The sequence below is a fragment of the Microdochium trichocladiopsis genome (genome assembly GCF_020744255.1).
Source record: "Microdochium trichocladiopsis strain MPI-CAGE-CH-0230 chromosome Unknown B0I36scaffold_7, whole genome shotgun sequence".
In the NCBI taxonomy this organism is placed as follows: domain Eukaryota; kingdom Fungi; phylum Ascomycota; class Sordariomycetes; order Xylariales; family Microdochiaceae; genus Microdochium; species Microdochium trichocladiopsis.
The window spans coordinates 797,990-819,956 of NW_025763550.1; the positions used below are offsets into that span (position 1 = coordinate 797,990).

Genomic DNA, 21,967 nt, shown 5'->3' on the forward strand with positions numbered 1-21,967 from the left:
GCTATTTTTCCTTTCAATCTTGTTGGGGGCTGCGAGGCTATCGAATCTGCATGATTGGGTGACGGCCTGCAGGGACCCGCGACTTGACAGGCATGATCGTCTCTGAACCCACAAGACTCCAATACAAAGGCGCTCCACGCTCGCCCGGCGCTTACAGAAGTACCTAGGCAATCCTTGTCCACGCCGAAGTGGCAGGTCACCGTGACGATCACGAGTACTTTAGAAGTGCTATACTTTTACGCGAAGGATGAAGTATCCTCGAGCATAAACGATGTTGTTAGCCCAAATCCTAGCACACTTCTTTCGCTCCGGAGTTGTATGGGCCCGGGGAAGATATGCATGTTGGTTGACAATTATCTAGGATTCCCAAGCATGTATCTTTGGGTTCAAAGACTGGTCGTTCATCAGCGGGCTTACACACGCACAAGGGAGGGGGTCGTGTTACCGTTGTCGACCTCGCGCCCAACTCAACTCTTCCCGAGATCTCTTTTATTGGCAGAAATGCCGTACTCCTGCAGTTTCTGGGGCGATCAAATATCGCTCGTGTCAACATAATCATAGGCACACAGCACTGAATCGCCATTGAAGTTTCGGAGATGCTGGCTCAATCTTCCACCGCCCAGCAGCAGGTCGTGCGGGTCGTGGCTGTCGTGGTCGCTTCTCTAGGTCTCTGGTATTTCTGGCTCACAAATTACGACTCGCTAAAGAGCCTGCCTCACCTTACAGGCTTTCCAACTCTCGCCGAGGACGACACCGGAACGCTCGATTTCGTCCGCCGAGCAGCGCAATTCGCACATGTAGAGCTCTCGGCAGAGCTCAAATACACCAAGAGATGCATCACGGCAGCTAAAGGCGTCTCACACGACCGACACGAGGTCGTGGATGTCGCCGAGCCGCTGTTCACCGAGCCACTCGAAGTCGACCAAGGACAGCCAGGTCGAGTGATAAATTCGTGCGTGCCGATTGCGCTGCCCTTTGCGGATGCCTACCCAAAGACTGCGAAATACAATGATCTCGCCTTCGGCATGGCGACAAAGTACGGGCGCCTGTTGGAGTCTATCGACACTATCGCCTACTGGGCGGGCGATCGAGGCTCGTTACTCGCCGTTGTGGTCGAAGACTATATGGATCACGAGAGCGAGGTCATGGAGCTCCTCGCCGAGTTTCGCAGGCGCAACGTCAACGCCCAGTTCATGCCTCCCTTCGCGCCCAACCACACAATGTCACAGTCACACTTCATGATACTCAACAAGATGATATCCGAGACGGGACCGGAAACGAAATGGTACGGGCTTCTCGACGACGATACATTCTTCCCGCACCTAGCGCCACTTTCCGCCGCCCTCGGCTCGTTCGACTCCGACAATAAGGACCTCTACGTTGGCGGGCTGACCGAGGACTGGGGCTCGATCAGCCGATTTGGGCTGATGGCGTATGGTGGTGCGGGTGCTTATCTCTCGGCTCACCTCGCAAGGAAGCTTGGGGCTATGGATCAGGCATTACGGTGCCTCGAAGAGTCGCCACCCGAGCTGGGCGACATCATCATTCGCGACTGCATATACCGGCACAGCGGTGCAAGGTTGACGGTCCTGCCGGATTTGTATGTTGCTTCTCCCATCACCTTGGTCCAGCTGTGATGGGCACGTCACTAACTCGTCGGCTGCTCAGGTATCAACATGATCTCCTTGGCGATCTACGCGGCTTCTTCGAGTCAGGCGTTGAACCGCTCAACCTCCACCACTGGAAGAGCTGGTACCACGAGCCCGTCATCGCCATGGCACAAGCGACGGACTTCTGCGGGTATGCCATATCCCTGTGCCGGACCGTCCCTCACGTGCTACATACCTCGATACATGATGCTAACGGCCAGGCCCACGCGCAGAAACTGTTTCCTTCAACGATTCGCGTTCAACAACGACACAGTCCTCGCGAATGGCTACTCGATAAGCTTCTACCCGAAAGGTCTGGGAGCGATCGATCTCAACAAGATGGAGCGAACCTGGGGCAATGTGTATGGTGAAGAGGACCCAAAGTACGGATACACTCTAGGACCACTGCGAGACAGAGTGCCTGATGGCGAGCACAAAACGTACTATCTCAAGTATACAGAGGCGAGACAGCGCGTCATGCGACAGCTGTATGTCTGGAAAGGTCTCAAGGGAGCAGCGGACGAGGTTGTCGAGCTCGTTTGGACGAGGTAATGGCATGGACAACCTGGCACAATAGCGTATGCAGCATTTGACAATTTCAAGTAACTCAAAGACACCTTCGGTCTATTCGAGATGTATGGCCGGTGTTCATTTTGCTCGAAGCCGATAGTACTTGTCGCTCCAGGCTTATTGTACAAATGGATCGACCCGTGTGAAGTCAGTGATTGAGTGATGCACGTTTAGCAAAAAGATGCCAGCAAATTCGGAAAGTTTCTGCAACTCAGCTAGAAACTGTCAGTGAAAGAAAGCACTGGAGGATTACTGAATGCGTGGGTGAGGTGAGCACAGTTTGGGGGCCATGGCAATATGTACACCACCTGCGGGGCTCCATGACGAGCCGTCGTGACTTGTCTGCGCCTCAGTTGCGTGCCGTGGCGCGCCGTGGCAGCAGAAGCAGGAACGACGACTTGCACAGAAAGACGAGCTATAATCAAACACAGGCGTGTAAGCACACGATTGTCACTTTTGATGCACTGTTGCCGTGTAGGAAGCTGTGAGGTTGGCATCGTCCGCGGTGGATCCAAGACGTGAGAGGGTCCAGTCCAGGCATCTCGGTTGGCGGCGGGCAATGACGAGCTGCCACCAGGCGCTAGCTCTCACAGTGACTGGCGGTTCTGGCCTGGCCCCGGAACACACAACTGCTTGGCTGCGATGCCTCATGGGAGACGGAAATCATGGCAATTATAGCGATGGTGGAGGCATTCCCACAATGTCAAGACCATCATATACCTGGACAGCATCCAGTATGTATGCCCACAGTCCAAGTCCAAGGATGTGCCTGCTTGCCCTCATGATTGGCCGCCCACTGGCTTTGTGTTGCACTGCAGCCCGGCAGCTCGAGCTGTGCGCCGACCCGGTCGTGTGGCGTCGAAACTTCTCGACCGGCTGTCGGAGCGAGAGCAGCTCAGCTTACGACGCCTGCTCACAGGCGGGATGGCTGCATATCACATGTCCCTGGCAACGCGGCGCGTTTAGAAATGATGATTGCTGAGGATTGTGCTCCGGACGCCAGGCGCGTTCCTTCCGTCAGTCTTCTGCAGGCCGTGGTCGGCGATGACTAAAGACTGACGGCTATCGCAGGGTTTGGGGATTCGCCTGCCCGCGGTCGGCTCCCCCAACGGACCCAGAAAAATTTCCCGCCCACATGCACCCAGTCTTAAGCCCATTCGCCACAGCGAGCCGGTGCCCTGCTTCATGACGCGAACAACCACCCACCACCGCCCTTAGTCTCACGACCTGCCACACCAGCGACTCGACCACTTGCCTGTACCAGCTTTGAAGCCGTGCTTTGGCCAGCACATCCAAAGCTCGACGCTCCTTCTCAAGTTCATCTGGGCGACACTTCCTCGTTTGCTGCCTCGTGCCCGCCCCAGCACTCCGCGCCGCAAAGCAAATCGACGCCTGGCAACTCTCCGGGATCGGCAAGCCCGGATGGTCGCCTGGCCGTCGCAGTCGTTGAACGTCGTCCAACATCCTCTCGAGCCGTCATCCTCCCAGCCATGGCAAACCTCGCAGTCAACGCCCAGGATCACGACAGGATACCCATGAGCATAACCAACGCCAGCGGCAGCGGGGACGAGAGTGCGCCCGATGACATATCGGCCGGCCAGAAGATGCTGTCGGCCATCTCCGGCAGTCTTCTCACTTCTTTACTTGGTGAGCCACCTTGAAGCATCTCCAAGATATGGGCCACCAGTTCTGTCGTCTCCCATGCTAACGAGTTGTCCAGTGACCCCGCTCGACGTTGTCCGCGTCCGCCTACAATCGCAGGCCACACCCTCGACACAGCTCGCCGAATTCCACAAGCTCTCTGTCTCAACGCCAAACGCTTTCCGTCCGTCCAATATCGGTGTCACAGCATGCTGCCGAGAAGTCTTCTTCATCAATAACAATGCCGAGGCTTGTGTTGCTGACTCGATCGCTGGCATAACGGCTGGCGATTGTGCGGTCGAGCAGGTTCAGAAGAGGACATTCACATCTACCTTTGATGGCATGCGCAAGATTGCCCAGAACGAAGGAATCTCGACGCTCTGGCGTGGGCTATCGCCGACATTAGTCATGGCCATCCCTGCCAACATCATCTATTTCACTGGTTACGACTGGCTCAGATATAACCCCGCCAGCCCGATTGCCAAAGTCACAAACGGGGACATGACGCCACTAGTTGCCGGTGGTTTTGCGCGCATGCTGGCAGCATCAGCTGTGAGCCCGATCGAACTTTTCAGGACTCGCCTTCAAGCTTCCACCGGCTCCAGCACGACAGGACATCTCGCAAATACTGTCCAGGGTGTACGGGAAATGGTTGCCGAGCACGGCTATCGGTCCCTTTGGCGTGGCTTGACACTGACTCTTTGGCGCGATGTGCCCTTCTCAGCCATGTATTGGTGGGGATACGAGGCCATCAGAGGCAAGCTTACCGACATACGCGAAGAGAGCCGGGGTCGCGCAGTTCATCGTGACAGTCATTCTAAACAACACTCGAGGTCCCGATCCCAAAGCCGAGAGAATCATACCGCAACTTTTACCGACAGTTTCGTGGCCGGTGCCCTTTCCGGCGCCTTTGCTTCCATCGTCACAACGCCGTTTGACGTTGGTAAGACACGCACGCAGACGTTTCACGATGCGGCTAAAAAGTCCACCGGTGCTACCGAACAAGCAGTTGCGCCTGAAGCCCGCTCAATGGTTCGTCTCTTGTGGCACATCTATCTCACGGAAGGCATCCCCGGGTTGTGGAAGGGCTGGATACCTCGGACACTGAAAGTGGCACCGGCATGCGCCATTATGATCAGCAGCTATGAAGTCGGCAAGCGAGTATTCCGGACCATGAATGAAAGGCAGCAAGCGATGTCATTGGAGTCGTTTTCTGAAAAGAATTCCTGAAAAGCACATCATCCCATCTCGTCTATTCCAGCATTGGGCATTACTCGGCGTTTGGGTTCTTATCTTTTTTGCCTTTCTCATAATGATACCTACGACAACGAAGATTGGAGGATGGAAATAGAGCAACGTCAGATGACGTTCGTATTCTGTATCACTATAAAGTGTTGTACGATATCATCAAGCGAAGACAGTCTAATTGGAACCAGAGGCTTCTTTCCATTTGGGCTCAACCTTTTGCAGATATGGCATGTAATAGAGATGTTGATACTTGAACTATCATGTCCTCACTTGGAAGGGACTTTCCGTCTAGGCAGCATCGTCTGTCAATCTGGAAATGAGTGCACGAGCCCAGGCTCTTCAGCTAGCTTCACCCTTGTAAACCTTGATTTTGCTCCTTGTGTGCCTTGTGTGCATCAAAGTCCAATCAGTAGGCATGAATGTGGCTCTCTGCCTTGAGATGGCTTAAAGTGGAGGTGCAGGCATGGCATTGTCCTCCCCACAAGGCCGACTCAGCAACTGAATTGAGTGGACCGTGGGCACCGGCAGCCTGGCGCACGACGCGCTCCAGGGAAGCTCCTTAACGCGTCGTAATTGCTTTTTCGAGCGAGCTAGGCGTGAGCTGAAACTGGGGTCCAAGTTCATCGCATCATCATCACTCAATTCACGACGCCCTCAACCACCACACGAAATCTTCTCTCTCTGCACTCAATTGGACGACCACGAGCTACTCACCGACCCATCCAATCGCAACAAGAACGCCTTCTAGTTCCGACGACTTCTTGAGTCTGCCCTCCACGATAGCTTACTTACATCCACATTACGCTGTGCGAACTCGGCCGGGCTTGGTTCACAGAAGCTTCGCGAGAGACCTGTGTCTGTCACGCCGCATAGTACGCAGCCGCTCGACACGTTCCCCAGTTCAAGTCATTGTGCGGCAGGCAGAATCAAACATGTCTACGCTCAAGCGCAAGAACGACGCAGCCGCGGCCAGCGGCGATGCCAAGAAGCCAAAGGTCAATGCGAGCATCACCTCCTTCTTCGGGGCGCCCAAGACCGTCTCCTCGTCGACCAGCAAGTCAGGTGCGGCAGCAGTGCCGGAGCCGACCATCAAGTTTGACAAGGAGAAGTGGGTGACGGGGCTCACACCCGAGCAGAAGAAGTTCCTTCGGCTCGAGATCGAGACTCTGCATCCCAGCTGGCTGGCGCTGCTAAAGGACGAGATCACCACAAAGGAGTTCCTGGAGCTCAAGAAATTCCTCGAGAGAGAGACCATGGCTGGCAAGAAGATCTTCCCGCCCCGTGAAGACGTTTACTCTTGGTATGTGATTTGGGTCTCGAACGGTCTCTCTTCAGACAAATGGCCAAAGTGAAACTAATGGCCCTGAGCCCGCCAGGTCGCGACACACACCATTCAACACGGTAAAGTGTGTCATCATCGGCCAAGATCCGTACCACAACGTCAACCAGGCCCACGGCCTAGCCTTCAGCGTGCGGCCACCCACGCCAGCCCCGCCCTCTCTACGCAACATGTACATTGCACTGAAGAATGACTACCCGACGTTCACCGCCCCGCCGAACAAGGGCGGCCTCCTCACGCCCTGGGCCGATCGCGGCGTGCTCATGCTCAACACCTGCCTGACGGTGCGGGCGCACGAGGCCAACTCACACGCGAACCGGGGCTGGGAGAAGTTCACGCAGCGCGTCATCGACCTCGTCGCGCAGAAGCGCACCCGCGGCGTGGTCTTCATGGCCTGGGGCACACCCGCGGGCAAGCGCGTCGTGAAGGTCGACCAGGGCCGGCACCTCGTGCTCAAGAGCGTGCATCCTAGCCCGCTCAGTGCTGCGAGGGGCTTCTTCGACTGCGGGCACTTCCGCAAGTGTAATGAGTGGCTCGTGTCTCGGTATGGCGCTGACGGGGAGATTGATTGGGACCTGGACCCTGCGAAGGTGAACAAGAAGAGCACTCCTCAGGAGGAGGAGGCGGCAGAGGCTCCGTCGGTTGGTACAGCCAACGGCACGCCGGTGCCCGTGATTGCTGTCGGTGAAGTCGATGCCGAAGACAAGGGCACGGAGAAGAGCAAGATCCTGGAGAAGGAAGGTGAAGGGGGAGTGGTGAAGAAGTAGTACGGTGAATGTCAAGCGAGGTACATCTTGTACACGTCCTGCCAACCCATCCGGTTGTGATGATGGAGTTATGGGTAGGTGCTGGAGATTTAGTCCGGCTCACGTGTATTTCCATCTCAAGAGGCTGGAAGTCTACGGAAATCTGGCCAGGGTAGCGAGCAATCACTGGATCTGATTTGATGTCTGACCGGCCTAGTCGCATGCCTATCGTTCCTCCATGTTGTCGAGTATCTGAATACAATGTGATGTTCAATCAGTGCGGCTGCACGGATATCCACAGCGTAAGAGTGTTTGTTGGCATCTCTTCCCGGCTCTGGCTCTGTCCCTGTTTCTGAGCGAAGGCCCTTTCATTCTATCATTCATTGACACCATGGAACGTCAGGCCTGCCGACTTTCACCGCAACGCCCACGAAAAGAACGGAGATGACGTAGGAACAGCAAATGGTCAGCGTGTGAAGACACACTGACTTTCGCCCATGACTAGTGGCGCACTGGATCACGCGCGACGTCTTCACGATCACAGGCAGAGAGATTCACCCACCGCTTTATCAGGACAAGCTCGAGATTGGCGTGGTGTTGGCGCCGAACTTTGAGCGCCCTTTTTGTCCACTGAGCTTGCCGATCGCTTTGTCGACGATAATTTGCCTTGAGGGGTAGGGCGAAGATGCCTTGCCTTGGTAGAAAGTGGTCTAGTCAGGAACGCGAAACATAAAAAATGGGGACACGCGCCGCCGCGTGCTGCTGCGTATCCGGCGCTGGCCTTGTCTGCGCTATGAATGGATGCACTCTGCGCGCCTCCATCTGTTCAAGCGCGTGCAGCCATTATGTAGCGGTTGCAGCCGTGACGTGAGACATTGATAGGGAGAATTGCCCGTGAGACAGCAATCGCCGTGGCCCAGCTCTGTGTGCATGCGGTGCACAGCAGCAAGGCCTGTGCTGTTCGGTCGTGCCTGGGAGGGAGGGGTGTGTCATGCTCATTCGCAAGTAAATGATGCGCATGACCATGATTGCTTTGCATCGCCCATTCTCTGCGTTCTTTTTCTCTCGGCTGCTCCGCACAGAGATCGGATGAAACGCACAGACGGGCACACACGATTTGATTGCGGTCGAATGTGCCCGAGAGGAATCCTCCTGGTATCCAATGTCGCACATCCAACGCATGCCCGAGGCGCCGGAGTATCACCTTGCGGCACGCTTAGGCTCGCGACCTCATTTCCTGTGCGGCCCTTTGTGTCTCAATCGTCCGTCTTCTGTGTGCACATCGTGTGAAGCCGGTGGGAATTCGCGCTGATCCAGGAGGGAAGAACGGCCGGCGCCGCGACCTGCACCTGATTTGAGGCGATGACAGGAGCCTGTCCATCGCAATATAGGTGCCAATTTTTTTGGCCCGTCCGACGTCGCGGGAACGGCTCGGCCGCGCTTGGAGGGGGGATCCTGCCGGGGTTTGTGCGCATGGCGTGCTGTTGCACGGCGGCCAGTGAGTGGCTTTCAGCTCTCGGGGTCCGACCCAGCAAAGAGACACAGCAAGAGGGCCCGAGTAGCATTGGATGCCGGGGGTGGACGGGAGTTGACAAGTTTGACAGGCGACGGGGCGATTGGGTAAGACCGGGGCCCGGGCTGCCCCTTCGCAATCTTTCGAGGACGGTCCCCAGGCCAAGATTGCTTCGCGGGTTGCTCCGCCGACATGAGACGCATCGCGGGCAGGGGCACTTGGCCGGCTTCGTCTGGCGCTGGACGTGATATTATAGTATGATTGGGAGTGGACTGGCCCAAGGTCGCGATCTCAGGCTCGCACATTGTCTCTTGTGGACTCTGGGCGGTTGCGGTAGGGATAGCAACGGAGACGCACCCGGCTGACGGGCAGCGGTGGACAGTGCCCCCCTCGATCACTTAGAGTGAGGTCTTGCATTGAGTGCTTGCGCTGGACCAGGCCTGGTCCATGCAATCAAATTACCCACAGCCGTCATCGTCATCTGAGCTAGCCCAGGTGGCCAGCCGTGCCGCCGGGGTGCTGGCCACGCCAAAGGAAGTCAAGCCGCGAGAACGGGGTCTTGAGCCCCTGCCAGGCTTGCTTCCTTGTCAGGTCCCGCCCCTAGGGCCCCCCTTTCGCTGTGAGGAGAGCCTCAGGCCACCCGCATTGTGGATGGCGAAGCCAGAGTGTTGTCCATGTCTCACCTCGCCCGCAGAACTGCCATTGTGCGACCCTGCAGCTGCCGCGAGTCCGTCCCAGAAGGTGCTGACTCGACGCATGGCATCGTACCTGCAGCTGCGCTTGCTCCAGCCATCTGCCTCTCTGGCAACCCTGGCACCTGATTCGTTTCTTTTTTCTTTCTTTGTCCCTTGTCTCGCTTCTCTTCACCGTCTGCAGGCTGGATATCACAACTCTCTGCCGGGCCTCGTCCTCTCCACCGCCCACGCCTGCCAGCATCCCATGCCCTCCACCAGCTGGGCCAGCACTCCACCAGTCGCCGCTGTCCACGCACACACCCGCTCCCCTCTGTGCGTGCCAGCGCATGAATGATTGGCGGTCACACCTCGCAGCACTGCCGTCATCCTTGATACCCAACCTTCGCCGCTAACGCGCGACCCGTCCTCCGGCTCAAGAGCTAACTTGATCCGCTAGCCACGCCTTTGGGCAGACGCCCACTCCCCCCCACACCCAATCCTCCACTCATTTGTGCCCTCAACTCCAAAGAAAACGCCCGGCCCGCCCTCCACACACAACACGGTCGCTCCCTCCTCCGTCGCGTCGCACCCCTCTGGCCCAGAAGGCGCCGTCCCACGCTTCCAATTCGAACCCACGCTCGCTTCGCCAGCACCTGTTTAATCCCTTTCGCCTTTTTTGTTTCTTGACGATCGGACCACGACACTTTACGCCGAGGCCAGCCAAACCGTCGCCCACGATGCCTAGTCTTTTCTCCAAAATCAGGGGCAAGGACGGCCAGGCCAAGGCCAAGAACAAGAAGGGCAATGCCGACGACTCGACCCTCCAGCTGCCCACGAGGCACCGCTGGGAAGATGCCTACATCCGCACCTCCATCGAGCCCGAAGAAGCCCAAGATCTCGTACGCCGCTGCACTTCAGAATTGAAAGCCAGAGGTCAGTATTACACACAATCGAGGGGAGTGGTTCAACAAGCGGGTATCTCTTGTGTGCATTTGCGCTGACAACCAGCTCGCAACACTATTTAGCTCTCGACCACCCTTTTCTCCTTCTCCCGTTCCGGCCAACGTCAGATCCGAGCGCTGTGCGCACCTTCATTCGCCACTTCTTCAATGGCGACCAACCCTTGCAGGGCGAGGCCCTGGCACAGGAACTCCGCATGATAGAACCAATGGTGCGGGAGCCTACAAGCCATTTCTCACTTGCTAGAAAGTGAAGACACGCTGACACCTATACCCCGGGACAGGTCATCTCTGGAGTGTTAAAATGGTGCTGGAGCAGATTGTCTGGAGGTATTGTCGGCTGGGATGCCTATGAACTTTTCAAAGTTGGAGAGTCTGGTATGTTATCCACTGCTCGAGTTTAAGCGACAGGATTTGCGTCGGGAAACTTTTCACTAACGTCAGACCTGCAGACTCGAATATGGCCCGAGACTCGTTTTCCACGTTTATACCTCTCAGCGTTGAGAACCAGGCAAAATCGCAAATCATCTTTGACTACTTCGACCTTCTGTCTGCCATAGCCGCCCATGGCAAAATGAACGGCTTTGGTGGACGCAAACTGTCGCGAATGGCAGCGTGGTGGGCATTCGAGCACAAGGACCTGGGAGCCGGCTTCGACGGAGGTTACAAGGCATGGTTAAGGTCGGACACCCATCTGGACCTCAAATACCGTCTACACTGCTAACTTACTCACAGCGCTGCCGATGCCACGAGCCATCTCTTCTTTGCGTATCTCAGGTCACTATCGCCGTCCCAAGCGCGCGCCGGCATAACGATGCTGCCGATGTCACTGCAAAAGCTCCTACAGGAAACGGAGTACCCGCCCCAGCTGCCGTCATTGATGCAGTCGTCCACCCACCGGGTTGTCATGATTGTCGAGACTGTGTCGCCAACACCATTTTCTTTGCTGCGTCGTGCCAACCACTTCCAGTACCGCGAGGATGACCGTGCGCTGCACGAGTACTCCGAGTACGAAGACCCGGTCGAGGCACTCACCGAAGAGTGCCAGAGAGTTCTGAAGGCAATTTCCCTGGCCAACCAGTCGCAAGTGTCAAGCTCGAAACATTCCACAGGCCTTAGGGACGCTTCGTGGTCGCGGTTTGAGGATATTGGTTTTTCAGGCACTCTTGAAGAGGAGGAGGAAGAAGAGACCGCCATGAACAACAGAGCAAGAGAGTTTGCACGTGGTGGCTTGAGAAGTACACCAGCGTCCGGCACCATTACAGGGCTCGACCGGCCAACGACACCTTCATGGGCGGACTTCCTGTCCTCGGGCTTCGTCGACGATTCCAACAATGGCACACGCAATTTCTTGCTACCACCCGACAAGGTCCTGCCGCCCATTGAGACCAACTCCCGCCAGAGAAGCTCACAATCGGCCCGGCCCCGCCTCGAGAGCGACCGCAACCTGGAGCCTGGTGAGCTGGCCAGCATCACATCCTTCGACCTCGACGATGCGTTCTGGTGGGTCTGGATGAGCAGTCTTGCTCCCGAGGAGACTGCGGAGCGGAAGTCGGCATTTGGCCGCTGTGCCGTTATCGAAACCGTCATTCGTTCTGGCCGCTGGCTCGTCATGGAGGAGATCATCAAGGGCGCAGCAGCAGAGCCCGACGACGGTGCCTATATTGCGGAGAAGAAGGGCTTCTTCAGCTGGACTAGGCGGAGCAAGACAGTCTCACGGCGGAACAAGACGCTGACCAAGGGAGAGGCTGCCAGGGCCGACTCCGCGATGGGTATGAGCGCGAGCAAGGCCAGCATCGGCCCCGACCAGCAAGCCAAGATCCAGGCCGCGGCTCAACAGCTCCACGCCAAAGAGATTCGGGAGAAGGAGCTTGCGGCCACCGTGCCGGTCCGCCGTGGCCGCACGGACGCTGAGCTGCTAGGCGACAAGACTAACAGTGTAATGACCCTTCAGCCAGCAGTCAGGTCGGCCGCCTCGCCAGCCATGAAATGGGCAAACAAGTATGACAAGGATGCCATCCGGGAAGCATATCTTGCCAACAACAATCTTGGCAGAGGCAGTGAGCTTGATTTACAAGCGGTGGCGAACGGCCATGCCTCGGAGCATAACGGAAGATCAGCGATTCCAGAGAAGCCTCTTCCCTCGCCTGTGCCAGTTGTCCAAGAAGTGCGACCAGAGCCCGAGCAGCGCACGGAGCCCGAGAGGCCAGTAGAGCCAGCATCGGACCTCCAGCCAAACGATCGCCTCGGTGCTACCGGACGCAACTCCCCACTCCCACCCGTGCCTAAGGAGCACGAGGAGGCACTGGAGGCTCGGGAGGCTATGATGTCGCCAGAGCCGGAGGCTGGCGCTGGTGGCAAAGCTCACAAGAAGCTCCACAAGGACGAGAAGAAGCAGGGCGGTGGTGGTTTCCGGAAGCTGTTTGGACGTAAGAACCGCCAGTCAAAGCTCCCGGAGAACGCTGCAGGTGATGTCAACATGATGCTTGCGCAAAACGAGGCACAGAGGTCTGCAGCCGCAACTCCAGTGCCTCCGGCTGCCCCGACTGCGCAGGAGCCACCGGCGCCAGTGGCCAAGGCGCCGACGCCTCAGCCGCCGGTTGAGCGCGAGCTCACGCCGAGCCCGCCAGAGTCAATCATTGAGAACATTGAGCCCACCTTTGAGCCGCCGATGCACGACAACATTTCGCGCGTGGACACTGCTGATGCGGCGGAGGCTAAGGAAGAGTTCTCGCGTTTCGACCAGGGGCCATTGACAGACCAGCCGGCTTTTGTGCCGGGAGACGATTTTACTGACGACGAGGACGATGCAACTCCGCCCCCAATCGCCCGGCGGTCGCCCGCCATTCCCCAGCAGCGACCAGCGTCTGAGGATAGCATCGAGGGTTCGGCTGTTCCGCCCGCAATCGACCGGTGGGCCCAGATCCGCAAGAATGCTGCCGAGCGTGCAGCTCGCCAAAATGAGGAGCAGTCTGCCCCAGTGGCCAGCAAGCCGACCGACGATAATGATGATGACACCAGTGGTGAAGAGAGTGAGTCCTACCTGGAGCATTACAAAGAGGGAGCTGTGCTTACAAGCATCTATAGCAATCGAGTCGCGTGTCGCACGCATCAAGGCCCGCGTCGCAGAGTTGACGGGCAACATGGAAGGAACCAACGGGCCTGGACAAGTCCCGTACAGACAACCTCCCCCTCTTCGCCGTTGAGCAGGGAAGAATGCCTGATTCAAATTTCAGTCGGGTGACTGTGGTGACCTACGAATGCTGGCCATGAGGAGTTTAATTTCGCGAAGACACTTTGGCAGAGCTTGGTTTTTTTTTTTCTTTCGTTGCAACGAGCACAGTACTACTTCTTATGGTTTCTTGCTGTTCTTGACACTTCGTATTTACAATGATACCATCTATACCAGAGCAAAGAAAAAGGTCTTGCTCAGCAGATTAGACCCATGGAGTCTGCTGCCCCCTGTCTCGTTCAGATCTTTCGTACCTTATATTATACAACACAGCTTTCACATGTCTCATTCTATTAAGAGAGCAGTGACGGGTCGATTACTTGTTGCGCCTCGTGGATGATGCTGTATTTGCGGATGCTCGTGGTCCGGCAGGGTATTGAAAGGCATTGCTGATAATCTTGGATTTCGGGTTTATTGTCTCTGTATGGCCTCAGAAGGTAGAGATTGCTGTCCCGGCCCCCTCTTAAAGAGCTTAGGGCGTGATGCCCCATTTCCCGTCGCGGCCTGTGCCGACGCCAAAGTCCTGCGCGGCCTTGAACTTTCTGCGGACTGTTTTTATCAAAATCAGCATGGGGATGAAAAATAACAAGACGTCAGCTCATTGGCAGTATGAATGGACAAGGTTTGATGACAATGGGGCATCGTCCCCTTTTTCCCTTTTTCCTCTTTGGTTTCCCTGCTGGTGATACTTCCCGATTTCCTTTTTTTTCTTTTTCTTGTTTGGACATTGGATGTTGCCCTGTCCGCTTGTGTCATTGTGAATCGGGGTAGACTGGGAGGGCTGATGCTTATACTATGAAGAATGAAGAAGAACAAGAAGAAGCAGAAGAAGGAAAAAACCTACCGAACGACATCCCGCCCATGTCATCCGCGCCCGGCAGGCTGTCCGCATTGGCCCACCATACGCGCAGGCACCAGCTGCTCACGAGCACGTCGAACGTCTCGCGCGGCAGGGGCTGGAGGGTGACCAGGCGGTGGTGGTGGTGGCGGCGAGGTGGTGGTGGTTGTTGCTGCTGCTGCTGTAAATGAAGTGTTGCTGTTGGCACTGCTGCGGCTGGTGGAGATACCGGCAGCGGCAGGCCTTCTTGGCTGGCTGGCGGCGGCGGAGGCGGCGGGAGAGGTGACCTCCATACCTGATCCTCGCGGGCGACCAGCGTGCCGAACTCGTCGAACCACTCCCACTCGACGCCGTCGGTGTCAGAGCTGCTGCTACCGCCGCTGTCTGCCGTCGTCGTCGTCGCAGAAGCAGAAGTAGTAGTAGCGTTGGTGGTGGTGGCCTTTCCTTTGCCCTTGACGAGCCCGGATAGTCTCCTCCCTCCTCCTCTGCCTCCCCCTCCCTCTCCATGGCGAAGGCCATCCTGCACCGACGGGACATCATCCCCCTGCTGCTGCTGCCGACTGAGCGCTATCGCCGCCACAGCCCGCCTGCGAACCTCAAAGATCGGCCGCGCGTACCCGTGGCCCTTCTCCCCCGCGGCGAAACGCGGGATGTCGTGCTCGGCCCGGCGCCGCGCGAGCGGGACCACCGCGTACCCGTGCTCCGACCCCGCGGCTGCGATGAGCTTGGCCGCGAGACCACCCACCCGTGATGACGGCGACACTGAGGAGGGACCGGCGCCGTGGTGGTGGCCGTGGTGGTTGTGGTTGGATGGGTTTTCATAGCTAGGTGCAGCGCCATCGGCACCGGCAGTTGAAACAGAAGCAGCAGCGGCAGCAGCAGTAGGAGCAGAAGCAGGGCGGTAGCGGCACTTGCGGAGCCCGAAGCTGCCGAGGCTGCGCCTGCTCTCGGCCTGGCAGAAGAAGCGGGGGATGTTTGCGGCGGACTCGCCCGCGCCCTCGGGCCGGTTGCGGTATCCGCGCAGGGGCCTGGCGTGGAACGAGGCGGCCAGGTCGTCAATGTGGCGCAGGGTGAAGATGTGCTTGCTGCGGCTGGTCATGCGGTTGCTGCTGCTGGTGTGGCGGACGGCGTGGTCGAGCCGTTCAAAGGTCACGCTCGAGTCGGTGTGCGAGAGGGAGGCGATGCCCCGGTTCATGGCGTAGAGGGCCAGGCCGGGTGGTGCTGGGGTTCCCGTAGTTGGGGCCGTGTTGTTGTTGTTGTTGCTGTTGTTGTCGATGTCAATCATGTCATTGTCGCGATAGATAGACTGCCCGTTGATGACAAGACTCAATGGCTCGACCGTCGTAGCCGCTGCTGCTGCCACCGCTGCTGCCGCTGCTCCAGGAACTGCATCGTACAAGGCCTCGCCATACGCTGGGGGCCTATTGTCCGGGTCGTCATCGTCCATGGCGGGGGTGTAGCCCGGGGGCGGACCGAAGTCATCCTCGCCGCCGCCGCCAATGATGCTGGGGGCAGCTCGGATATTGACCCCTCGGAAGTAGGTGTAATACGAATCCTCGCCATCGTGGTCATCGGATATCTCCAGATGGTCCAGGGTGAGCTCCGGCACCGGCCCCGGCGGCGCGCCGTGTCTTGGCGCCGCGGCCCCGTCCAGCGGCGGCGGCGGCAGCGGTGGTGGAGACGCTGGGGCCGGGCGAGGCCAACCCGCGGCGGCGGAGATGTGGTCCGTGTCTTCTGGGTGGCCCGTCATCCCCGCCGGCACATTGAGACTGCCGCGATGCATGTCGTCTTTGACTCGTGCGCACAGACGGCAGGCGTCACTGGTAGCTGTGTTCCCACGTGTGAGGTTGTAAAGAAGGTGTGGCTCGGCAATGGCTTGGCCATGAGCGCAAGCTTAAAAACAAGCTCACGCTTCGGCCCCAGACCTCGGGAAACGGTACGTACCGTGAGCTATTTTACGTCCCTACATCACTCCACAAGTATTGTGGTATGCGCGAGATTCTCACGTGTCCCATGCAGCCTTCTCTTTCGGGCGGCGGCCTATCCGAGACAAATGCCCCGACTGGCACCGCAATGTTGCTGCCTGTCTTTATTCTCCGCTGTCCTTACTCAAAATGTGCGCGGCGCGGCCTTAATGATTTTGAGTCCGCAACATGGGGACCGGACTGGCCAATCCCGTTTGCGAACCAACAGTGAAGACGTCACCTGTCCCGAAGTGGACATCGTATGGTGTTGTCCAGATCTGCACACCGCAGTATACAGCTTCTCACTCGGGTATGCCCGGAAGAATGAGGGAAGATAAAATGCGGTGTTTTTTGTCTGCTCGCCGAGTATCTGATTTGTTCATCCAGATCTGGAAGTTGACGCCTGCAATACCCCTCAAAAGCCTCGTGGTAACTCCACCCTCAGCTTTCCAGACGCAAACAAGACGGCAGTCCGGCATCGCTACTTGCGTTGGTCTCGACAGCAAATGATGCTCGTCTCGACCCAGCCCAGCCCAGCCTCTCATCTCATACCCCATGTCCCGTTGCTCGGATCGACGCCAAAGTCCTGCGCAGCCCTGAGCTTCTGGCGGACTGTCCGTCTCACTCTGAAATCAGTACACGGTCTCCCGAGACAACAAAAGGGAAAAAGGAGAAGGACACTTACGTGTAGAAAGCCCGCTCGGACGCCCGTCCTTGTCGGCGCTCTGCCACCAGACCCGCATGCACCAGCAGCTCACGAGCACGTCGAACAGCTCGCGAGTCATGGGCACCGTCGTGACGAGCCGTGGCAGCAGCTGCCCCTGGTCCGACGGCGACAGGATCTGGTCCTCGTAGGCGACCAGGGCACCAAACTCGTCGATCCACTCCCATTCCGTGACGACGCCGTACTCTAGTTGTGGTGGTGGTGGTGGTGGTGGTGATGATGATGATGGCGATGAAGCGTACGGCTCGTCTACAGCTGCCGCTTTGCCTTTGCTCTTGCTCGACAGGCTGTTACCCCTGAACCTACTGGCGGTATCACGGCCGCCGCCGCCAGAACTACCGGCAGCACCAGCAGCAGAAACAACCTCCCTCCTCCTCGTCGAGCCACGCACCTCGAACAGCGCCTTTGCAAACCCTTTGCCCTTCTCCCCCGCCGCGAATCGCGGCAGCTCCCCGTTTACTGCCCGGTCCCGGCCCCGTGCCAGCGGCACGACCGCATACCCGACAGTCGTCTGCGCCGCCGCCGCGGTCTTGTACTTGACCTGCCGGAGCCCGAAGTTGCCCAGGCTGCGCCGGCTCGCGGCCTGGCAGAAGAAGCGCGGGATCATCTCCTCGGACTCGGCCAGTTTGCGGTTCAAATTCCACGAGAACGCCCAGTTGATATCCCTGGTGGTGTACGTCACCGTGTACTCGTCGATGTGCCGCAGGTCGTAGATGTGCCTGTTGCGGCTCGTGATTCGCGGCGCCGTGGCCGCAGCGGTTTCGCCGTCTCCGTCGTCATCGTCATGAGGAAAAGGCGGAGGAGGAAGGCCAGGTTGCTGCTCCTGCTGCTGCCGGACAGCGTGGTCGACCCGCTCAAACGTCACACTCGAGGCAGCATGCGACAAGCCCACGATGCCCCGGTTCATCGCGTATAGCTGCGTCGGCCCTGCCGCCTCCGCCGCCGCCGCCGCCGCTGCTCCCAGCCCAAACGCATCCTCGCGATAGATCGACTGCCCGCTGATCACCAGCCCCAGAGGCTCGACCAGTGCCTTTGCCGCTGCTGCCGCCGCGACACTCGAGGTGGCGCTGTAGACCGGCAGCCCGTCGGTGTCGGTGTCGAGGGCGGCGGGAAGAGGCGGAGCCGTGTAGTCGCCAGCTTTCTCGGGACGGCCCATCGTCCTTTAATTTTTTTTTTTCCTTCGGGGAATTTTCCTCGCTTGGGTGACGCTTGCTCTGTTTTGCTAGTCCAGGGAACTTCTGACTTATGATGGTGGTGATGATGATGATGATGATGATGATGCTAATACGCTTGTGCGCAGGAGCCCGGAAGAAAGAGTAAAAAAGAACGACGTCACCTGTGCTTTAAATACCCACTTGCAAAGGTTGGCATCTCACGGGGAAACTTCTCTCACAGAGCAATCCCCTCCTCATCTTATCGAGAGAGAGAGAGAGAGAGAGAGGAGGATGCAGTCGTGCCCGACCGTGGAACCCTTCTAGAATGACTCCTCCCCCACCCCCATGATCTATCGCCTCTGCCTAGGCAGGGCGCCGCAGGGGGGGGGGTTAGTAGTGCAAAAGCCCGCATTGGCACACTGAGGCTGTGCCAGATTCCCGCGCTCGTGCGTTTTTGTCCCGCGCGGCTATGTCGTTCGGGCTTGGCGTGGGCACTCTGTCGCGGTCTGCTGACTGCGACTGCGCCAGCGCCAAGAACATGGTCGAACTCCTGCAATCCACCCGCTGTGGAACATTCTCCGGGGTAGTCGTTCCGCCGGACGCACGTCTACGCCACGGCGGGGCCGAGTTCCGGTCGCCGGCGCACGGCGAAGCTCCATCCATGTCCGTCACCGTCACCATCCCCACCGAGGGCAACTGCACTTCTTGTCGTGATGACAAACAAAGCCCTCATGCCGAGCAATGCACTTTGTAGTTGACACATGTTGATAATTCCATTGGCTGTGGTCCACCTCATCCCATGCTAAAACCTGTCTTGCGCCATAGGACATTGCCGGTCCAAAAGTAAGTAATTGCCACCCAAACGGTTGCCCCGGACTCCCATCGACCACCACCCTCCTCTAAATAAAACCATCGTCCGGCTTTGCCTCCCTCCAACCCCAACACAACGTTCTCCTACAACACTGCTCGCTGAAGATTATAATTGATCGTAAACTTTTCCAGTTCCATGTTAAGCCCGTTGGGTCCTGTCTCGCCCTGAGGCAGCGCCGCTACAAGCGAGACCTCAATGCGGTTGGCCCCGTAGCGCATCGTGGCGTCAAACACGGGCTCGTTCCGCTTCTCATACGGAGCACTAGGGTACAGGCGCTGCTGGTCATGCATGACGTGGAGCTTCCACTCCCGCTGCTCCGCTTCCAGGAACGAGGCAATGTGTGGTCGCAGCTGCAGCCGGAAATGCGTGGGCGGCGCGTTGACCGTAATGTCCTGCTGAAACTCTGTCGCACTGGCTGGGAAGCTCACGTGGAGATTGTTGTCCACGGGCAGGCCGGGGTGAGAGTTGATGACAAGCTTGCTCATCAGTGCTGCAGAGTCGCCTACACAAGTCGAGGTTAGCTATATATGCTGCTATGCTGCAATCGGCTGTACTTACTGATCGGCCGCAGTCTGTACTTCTGCGACTCTAGGATATCAGTCGCCGTGCGCCTCGGTGGGGCAGCTTGCGCTGACGCTGAGCCCATGGGCAGATTGCCGTTCGAGTCGTGTCGCAGCACGCTCGGGTGTGGCGCAAAAGTGTGCAGAGTCGTGTTCTGCGCCACTCCGGGTGACTGATGCCCATGCGTCTCGGCCTTGAGCGCTGTTCTCAGGCTCGGGCTTGGCGAGCCCGTGATATTTGCAGCACTCCTCGTGCGTTCGAGCGGACCTCCGTTGAAGGAACCGGGACCCGACGGCACATAAGGCGTTTGGCCCAGGGGCGTGCCGCTACGGACAAGTCCAGCCTCGCTTGACAAGGTTGCTCCAGGTGCTGGCGACGCCCCAGCGCTGGACTTGCCGCCAACATGGATAGTAATCTTCTTGGGATGTGTCGGGGTCTCGACATTCTGCGACACCTTCAGCTTGATCTTGGGCTGCGCCGGAGGCTCTGGCGCATGCAGTTTCGCCTGCTTTAGTTGATCATAAAAGAATTCCTATGGCGGGTGTCAGCAAAATAAACCCTTTGGCCGCGCAGGCGTCCGGAAGCACTTACCTCAAACTCTTGTGCCAGCGTGAAAATGTCACTGCCGTCCTCGTTATAGTGGTATGCGTTCTTCCAGATGAGGCTTGCCTGATCCTCAAATGCCGTCCATGTCTTGAAGTCGCTCACCCACGTTGGATCGCCTCTGCCGTGCAAGCCCCGGACCTGCTTCTGGAACTTCTTGACCGACATGGGCTCCGCAATGACTTCATAGTAGTCTTTCAGGCTCCGTGCAGGGAGGAACATGAAGACTTCGAAAAGCTGATAGTCTCCGCTGTTCGATCTTTCTGTCAGTCCGGAGCCCGGGATGAAACTTATTGATAGGCACTTACCCTTCGTCCTTTTTCCTAATCATCTCCTCAACGACTTTCTCTTGGGCTTGCTGGAAGCTGAGGCCCTTATAATCCACATTTTCATAGAGAGTGTCGTGCTTAACTGCCGCTGGGTTCCGAGTAATTTGCTTCTGAGCGCTTGATGTAGTGATCTTCAAGGTGCGACTGGAAGACTTCCTCCTTGCTGAGCGGCCGCCCGCATCTTCCTCCTCGTCATCGTCGTCTTCGCCCTCGGCATCCTCATCGTCGGCTTCTGGCTCGACCTGTCTGGGCTGTGGCTGAGTGCGAGATTTTATCCGTACCCGGTTGGGTACTGGAGTCGCAGCCATCTCATTAATATCGCCATGCGCATCGCGGCCACCTTCGGAGGGCAGTGGCGTAGCTGTTGCTTGGTAGTTGCCGAGCTTGTATGCAGGATTGTACTTGACCATCAAGTTGCTAACTGCCTTTCTCACTCGTTCCGCGTCACCGAATATCTCTGACTGGCGCGCATTGGTCTCCTTGGCATTCGACACGAGCCGTTTGAAGTCGCCCTCGAGAGCGGACAGCTTGGAGTATTGGTGGTTCAGCAGCTTCTGCTCGATGATGTCCAGTGACAGCGGGAGTCGGATCTTGCGATAGTAGTCTGGGTTGGTCTCCGGTGGAGGCAATACCTCGAAGAAGGGAGCCACTGCTCGGCCACTGGTGAATTGTCAGCTCGTGTTCAACAGGCGCAAGCACGCAACTTGTGGCCATACTTCTTGTCTGTGGTGGCTCGGATGGTTTCGAGGATGTTAAGACCGTACGCCGTGGTCGATTCGGGGGTTTCGCCCTGCGACAAGTCGCCAAATTCCTATTGCCATTGACCTGTGTTAAACGACTTTGGACGACAGCAAGATGTGGTGCATCCTGCCCTTACCTCTTGCAGCCTCCTTCGTTTCGAGGCACGATCTGGGGTGTCCGCGGCGGGCTCGTGACCGTTGACGCCGCTCGCTTTGCGCTTGTTGTCCATGGTTGCTGGAGAGTACGAGTTCGTTGAGCCCAGCGTGCCGGCTTGTTTGTTGTCTCGGGGGATGCGCGGTGTTGGTTGGATCTACCGCCTGATCGGCTTTGATGGCCAAGCTCTAGAGCCGCGGCTGTGGGAGTGCGATGGTGTTTGGTGGGTGATGGGACGCAGAATGCGCTGCCAGGTTGGCGCAGCTGCCAATTGACACGCGCCGATGATGTTGCGCCGGGGCCCTGTCGTATGGGATTGCTTGCTATGTCGGCGAGTCTGCTCCAGCGGAGGAGTTGCGCCGGGTGGGCTGAGTGGCACTCGGGAGCTGGTCGAGCTTGGATGCCAACGACGGGTGCTCTGCGCGGTCGCGTCGAGTCGATGCAGCAGAGGGAGGGCG

General features: G+C 57.8%; 7 protein-coding genes across 7 annotated transcripts; 4 read left to right on the plus strand and 3 right to left on the minus strand.

Moving 5' to 3' along the window:
* Nucleotides 1–596: 596 nt before the first annotated feature.
* On the plus strand, nucleotides 597–2,201 carry B0I36DRAFT_364629 (uncharacterized protein; the record flags this gene model as incomplete). The annotated part of the gene is made up of 3 exons (XM_046158997.1): nucleotides 597–1,600; nucleotides 1,669–1,800; nucleotides 1,883–2,201. The coding sequence occupies 3 exons, from the start codon at nucleotides 597–599 to the stop codon at nucleotides 2,199–2,201; spliced, it is 1,455 nt and encodes a 484-aa protein (XP_046010226.1).
* A 1,508-nt stretch (nucleotides 2,202–3,709) lies between these two features.
* B0I36DRAFT_364630 (mitochondrial carrier domain-containing protein) lies at nucleotides 3,710–5,090 on the plus strand (the record flags this gene model as incomplete). Its single annotated transcript, XM_046158998.1, has 2 exons — nucleotides 3,710–3,866; nucleotides 3,940–5,090. 2 exons carry the CDS (start codon nucleotides 3,710–3,712, stop codon nucleotides 5,088–5,090), a joined length of 1,308 nt encoding a protein of 435 aa, XP_046010227.1.
* Nucleotides 5,091–5,676: 586 nt separating this feature from the next.
* On the plus strand, nucleotides 5,677–7,474 carry B0I36DRAFT_292022 (uracil-DNA glycosylase). Its single transcript, XM_046151764.1, has 2 exons — nucleotides 5,677–6,408; nucleotides 6,485–7,474. The coding sequence occupies exons 1-2, from the start codon at nucleotides 6,041–6,043 to the stop codon at nucleotides 7,212–7,214; spliced, it is 1,098 nt and encodes a 365-aa protein (XP_046010228.1). The 5' UTR covers nucleotides 5,677–6,040; the 3' UTR covers nucleotides 7,215–7,474.
* Nucleotides 7,475–10,117: 2,643 nt separating this feature from the next.
* Nucleotides 10,118–13,545, plus strand: B0I36DRAFT_247473 (uncharacterized protein; the record flags this gene model as incomplete). The annotated part of the gene is made up of 6 exons (XM_046150313.1): nucleotides 10,118–10,313; nucleotides 10,406–10,551; nucleotides 10,624–10,717; nucleotides 10,792–11,020; nucleotides 11,075–13,371; nucleotides 13,427–13,545. 6 exons carry the CDS (start codon nucleotides 10,118–10,120, stop codon nucleotides 13,543–13,545), a joined length of 3,081 nt encoding a protein of 1,026 aa, XP_046010229.1.
* Nucleotides 13,546–13,813: 268 nt separating this feature from the next.
* On the minus strand, nucleotides 13,814–16,025 carry B0I36DRAFT_138410 (uncharacterized protein). Its single transcript, XM_046148330.1, has 2 exons — nucleotides 14,416–16,025; nucleotides 13,814–14,120 (listed from the first exon to the last, which is right to left on the minus strand). Exons 1-2 carry the CDS (start codon nucleotides 15,854–15,856, stop codon nucleotides 14,044–14,046), a joined length of 1,518 nt encoding a protein of 505 aa, XP_046010230.1. The 5' UTR covers nucleotides 15,857–16,025; the 3' UTR covers nucleotides 13,814–14,043.
* A 650-nt stretch (nucleotides 16,026–16,675) lies between these two features.
* Nucleotides 16,676–18,253, minus strand: B0I36DRAFT_350961 (uncharacterized protein; the record flags this gene model as incomplete). Its single annotated transcript, XM_046156967.1, has 2 exons — nucleotides 16,676–16,818; nucleotides 17,059–18,253. The coding sequence occupies 2 exons, from the start codon at nucleotides 18,251–18,253 to the stop codon at nucleotides 16,676–16,678; spliced, it is 1,338 nt and encodes a 445-aa protein (XP_046010231.1).
* A 952-nt stretch (nucleotides 18,254–19,205) lies between these two features.
* B0I36DRAFT_364635 (Bromodomain-containing protein) lies at nucleotides 19,206–21,585 on the minus strand (the record flags this gene model as incomplete). The annotated part of the gene is made up of 6 exons (XM_046158999.1): nucleotides 19,206–19,624; nucleotides 19,681–20,215; nucleotides 20,275–20,536; nucleotides 20,595–21,275; nucleotides 21,332–21,426; nucleotides 21,493–21,585. The coding sequence occupies 6 exons, from the start codon at nucleotides 21,583–21,585 to the stop codon at nucleotides 19,206–19,208; spliced, it is 2,085 nt and encodes a 694-aa protein (XP_046010232.1).
* Nucleotides 21,586–21,967: the final 382 nt, after the last annotated feature.